The following is a 5,025-nucleotide window of genomic DNA, read 5'->3' as shown; positions in this document are numbered from 1 at the left end:
TAAATTCATCCTTTTTATTGTTTTTTTTTTTTATTGTAATATTTGGTTTATTTTAACATGATGAAAAGATAAAGCACATGGTTCATAGACACGATGACCTGCTGGACGATCTAAAATACAACAACAACAACAACATTAATAACTGACAACTACAACAAACTGAGTACATTTGATTCCCTGTTAATTCAAACAAATGCTTTAATCCACTCTTTTCTTTCAGACTGTGTTGCTGCTTAAATAAAACATACACTTTTATGTCACACAGTTGGAAACAACGTTTCAATACAAACACATATTACATTGATTGTCAGGAATGAAAAAATAAATCAAACTAAACGTCAAAGAAAATATTATCTTCACCAACAGGGGGAAGTGTCTCACAATTATTACATTTACATTTATTGGCACATTCAATCTAAAACATTCGACGCCACGACCAACGCAGACGATATAGAGGATATGACCACAGGGGGGCAGTAATGCAACAATAGCCCGGTGTTAATTTGACAAAGAGACTAAGAGGCTAACGACGTCATCATCATCTGTACACAGTCACGTCATGTCAAACAGACCGCAGTCGTCACCTAAATGTTCTTGTTTATTTTATAAACCGTTTTTTGTGTGTGTGTGTTTCAACTTCAACTGTAACTGATTTTTAGTGTTTTCTGCAGCCGACCTGAACCGAGTTTCCCTTCAAAACCGGTTCTATTTAAACAATAATAACTAAAAATAATAACTATGCAGTCAAAGTAAAGTTTCTACTGCCGTACTAACTATTCAGTCGCAGCTCCACTGACTTGAAGGATGAACATGAAGATGTGAACGATGTCCACGTACAGAGCCAGCGCCCCATAGATGTACTCCTCAGGACTGATGGACAGCTCACGGTTGCCAATCAGAAGCTGGGTGTTGTACACCAGGAACTTCAAGAGAAAGGAGAAATACTGTAGTACAGTTGTCAAAAAAACACAAAACAACAGTACTTTTCAAAAGTCTATTTGACCTGAGTGTTAAAGCAGCGGCCATGTTGGACCATGGTTATAAAGTCAGATCCTCAGTCTGCTGGAGTTACTGATCCCAGAGCCAACAGATTATTACTATTACTATTATTATTGTTATTGTTATTGTTGTTGTTGTTATGCATATTGTTGTTGTTGTTATTATTATTATTATTATTATTTCACATATTTTCCTAACCTTCAGTGTCACTATTTAATCAAACACAAACCACATTTCAAGGTGTGCAGCCTTGTTAGCTGAGGTTCGTGTTAGCTGAGGTTCATGTTAGCTGAGGTTCATGTTAGCTGAGGTTCATGTTAGCTGAGGTTCATGTTAGCTGAGGTTCATGTTAGCTGAGGTTCATGTTAGCTGAGGTTCATGTTAGCTGAGGTTCATGTTAGCTGAGGTTCATGTTAGCTGAGGTTCATGCTAGCTGAGGTTCGTGTTAGCTGAGGTTAATGTTAGCTGAGGTTAATACTACATATAAATAGTATATATATTAATACTAGTATCAGTGAAGAAGAACTAATTGTATTGTTGACATTAGTGAAACTGAAACATCAGTAAATCCTGAAATTTAAATGTATTGTTTTAGGAAAGTATTTTAGCTCAGTAAATATTTACCAATGTAGATAGAACCAATAGAACTAATAGAACTGTGTGTAAGTCAGAGGTCTTTAACAGTGGTTTCTGACCCCTAGTGTGTCTAAAGAGGTACTGCAGGTGTGTGGGAATTTTTCGATTAGACGTTTTTTATATATTTTTCACATTTAAAATAAAAATCCAAGAAAAGCATGAAAGTCATGAAAGGCACGAAAGACATGAAAGTCATGAAAGGCACGAAAGACATGAAAGGCATGAAAGACGATCTGTGTACAATTTAAAAAAGAAACAAGATCAAAAGTTCCATGCAGTTCAGGAATTCACTCCTGGAACATGTTGTACCTGTCAGTCAAGAAGGAACCTATGGCAGTGTTGTCAGTGGATGCTGTCAGTGGATGCTGTCAGTGGTGTTATACAGCCAAATGTACAGTATGTGCTGCGACTGAAGGACCAGTGTAAATGAATAGTGTTAAAGTTGTTGTTGTTTGAGTTGCTGTTCAAATGTTGTCACTCTGAAATCCATCAACTATAATTTTGAGTCAGAGTCAGAGTCAAAGTCAAAGTCAGAGTCAGAGTCAGAGTCAGGGTCAGGGTCAGAGTCAGGGTCAGGGTCAGAGTCAGAGTCAGGGGCAGAGTCAGAGGCAGGGTCAGGGTCAGAGTCAGAGTCAGAGTCAAGGTCAGAGTCAGAGTCAGAGTCAGAGTCAGGGGCAGAGTCAGAGGCAGGGTCAGGGTCAGAGTCAGGGTCAGAGTCAGAGTCAGAGTCAGAGTCATGGTCAGAGTCAGAGTCAGAGTCAGGGTCAGGGTCAGGGTCAGAGTCAGAGTCAGGGGCAGAGTCAGAGGCAGGGTCAGGGTCAGAGTCAGAGTCAGGGTCAGAGTCAGGGTCAGAGTCAGGGTCAGAGTCAGGGTCAGAGTCAGGGTCAGAGGCAGAGTCAGGGTCAGGGTCAGGGTCAGAGTCAGAGTCAGGGTCAGAGTCAGAGTCAGGGTCAGAGTCAGGGTCAGAGTCAGGGTCAGAGAGTGAACCTCAGTTCAGCAGAGATCCGACTCACCAGAGTGTAAACGACGGCTCCAATGGCAGCGTAGAGCATGTGCAGCCATGCCACCTGAGAGTGACACAAGGAAGAAGGAAGAAGGGATTGAGTCACCGACAGACACCGGCAGACGCCGACAGACACCAACAGACACCGACAGACACCGGCAGACGCCGACAGACACCAACAGACACCGACAGACACCGGCAGACGCCGACAGACACCAACAGACACCGACAGACACCGGCAGACGCCGACAGACACCAACAGACACCGACAGACACCAACAGACACCGACAGACAGAGGAAGAACAACGGTCGGATCACAGCGCTCACATATTGAAAGGAGAGAACGACGGCCGTGACGATCCCGATGATCATGAGAAGAATCGCAGCGATACAGAGGAGGCCGCCGCAGGAGGTGAAGTCCACCTGTGGTGACGGAGCACTTAGAATGATGTACTACTACTTACAATACTACTTACAATACTACTACTTACAATACTACTACTTACAATACTATTTACAATACTACTACTTACAATACTACTTACAATACTACTACTACTGCTACTACTAATACTAATACCTAGGTGTGTAAGATAATATTGATACCAAAATATCTCAATTATTTTTTCACCATACTGTATTGATATTCTGCATTTTTTATTAACATTAACAATTACTTTATTAACCATTAACCTGCAGATTGTCCTTTTGTATTATTATTATTACAGTGTTGTCTTTGTTACTGTGATAAAAACAACAACAATAATAAAATAAATGATCAACATATTATTGTTGAAGTTGATGTACATGAAATCTAACAACAGAATAATGACTGATGTCAATGCTGATCATCTGGGGTTGGAACAAACAGACAAACAAACAGACACCTCAGTTACAGCTCACACTAAAACCTTGTAAATGTTTAAAGGCACTCAGCAGCCATTGTAATGTGAGACAAAGGCGTTCTTTTACAGCGACAACAAAGACGTCCTGTGACAGACACACAGACCACGCTTCACTGGGTCGTCTACCTTGGTCTGGAAGCAGAAGACTGTGACGGCTACACAAACCACCGCCGTTATTCCCATGGCCAGGAGCACGGCTTTGGTTTCATAATAGCTGAAAAACCACAGGTGGACGAGAAGAAAACGTAAAAAAGTGGGATTTTACAAACGGGATTTTCAACAGAAAAAAACGAACCTTGAGATCGCGCCGGCCAAGTAGGACAGGGCCAGAGTCTGAGGGAGCAGACATGTTGTTAGTGATGATTATATGAACATATGTATAAGATATCATATTCCATACTTACAAACACACCGAGCAGCACAAAGTTCCATGGAAAACGTCTCCTAACGAAGAGGTTCAAACACAAAGTTATAATTTATGAATTATTGACCTGCTAATGATGTTTACATGATTGTTTTGAACTTTCTCTGGACTAACATTCAGTCATATTAAACTTTTTACCTTTAGTTCTTGAATTTGAACATTTGTTAGCATGCTAAGGGCTAATCTTTAAATACGTTTGGGTTCTTAGACCTATTTTTATATACGTCAGGTAATTAACACATTTTAATTTTGATTTATTTATTTCTAATATTTTGCTCTTTTGGCCTTTATCTTTTTGTGGTGAATTTACCTTTGTATTGTATTCATTTGTGAACACCTGATCCATGAGATCAGATTGATGTCTGAGTCTAAACATTTGTTCAAATCTGGTTCATTTCATTTCATTTCTAACTATTCTGATAAACTGAGCTTCTGTTTCTGAAATGTTTTCCTTTCAGCAGAACTTTGGGATTTTATTTATGACTTTTTTAATAGTATTTGTATTGTTGTGTTAGTTAGTTACTTTGGCTCTAATTGTATTTCTCTTCACATTTGACCTGTAGCTTTTTACCTGCCGTTTCATCAGCTCACTCTTAACTTAAACCAATCAGTTTCTTAATCTGCACCAAATGACAAAGATTTGAAATTTTGGATTTGATTTTCTTTCCAGATGTTGGAAAAGTTTGAAGTCCAGTTGAAGTAGCTGAGGGTTGTGTGGTGCCGACCTGTCGGAGGACCAGCTCACCTGGGTCCTTTACAGCACAGGAGGATGCAGTACACCATGAAGTAAAGTACTCTGTAGAAACAGACATCACTTCATCAAACATGTTCCCTCAGACAGACAACATGACTACAGACACGGCAGCGTCTGTGACTCACAGTGAAGCCCAGTAGACGCCGGGATAGTTGATGACAAACTTCTTCACTTCCTCACTGTCAACACACACACACACACACACACACACACAGAACACTGGTCACTGTCGTCCAGCAGATGCAGGAACCAGGGAGACTGAACGTATTAGTAGGGGGGGGTGCGGGGGGGAGCAGGGAGGGG

The 5,025-nt window shown here is 40.7% G+C and overlaps 1 protein-coding gene across 3 annotated transcripts in view; it reads right to left on the bottom strand.

The window, feature by feature from the left end:
* Positions 1–20: 20 nt before the first annotated feature.
* LOC103392311 (protein lifeguard 3) overlaps positions 21–5,025 on the bottom strand; it is a 24,906-nt gene continuing 19,901 nt past the window's right edge. For 2 of the 3 annotated variants that reach the window (XM_008328894.3, XM_017039618.2), the window contains 8 exons: positions 4,848–4,901; positions 4,714–4,764; positions 3,949–3,988; positions 3,840–3,877; positions 3,671–3,758; positions 2,967–3,062; positions 2,649–2,702; positions 21–923 (listed from right to left, as the gene is read on the bottom strand). In XM_008328894.3, the coding sequence (XP_008327116.2) occupies positions 774–923; positions 2,649–2,702; positions 2,967–3,062; positions 3,671–3,758; positions 3,840–3,877; positions 3,949–3,988; positions 4,714–4,764; positions 4,848–4,901 (571 nt within the window). In that variant the 3' untranslated portion in view covers positions 21–773. The remainder of the gene's footprint in view (positions 924–2,648; positions 2,703–2,966; positions 3,063–3,670; positions 3,759–3,839; positions 3,878–3,948; positions 3,989–4,713; positions 4,765–4,847; positions 4,902–5,025) is intronic. The other variant, XM_017039619.2, reaches the window with a different exon arrangement.

This window comes from Cynoglossus semilaevis, chromosome 16, assembly GCF_000523025.1.
Source record: "Cynoglossus semilaevis isolate Cse_v1.0 chromosome 16, Cse_v1.0, whole genome shotgun sequence".
Taxonomy (NCBI): Eukaryota; Metazoa; Chordata; class Actinopteri; order Pleuronectiformes; family Cynoglossidae; genus Cynoglossus; species Cynoglossus semilaevis.
The sequence above is the reverse complement of the archived record's forward strand: the minus strand, read 5'-3'. Positions and strand labels throughout refer to the sequence as shown.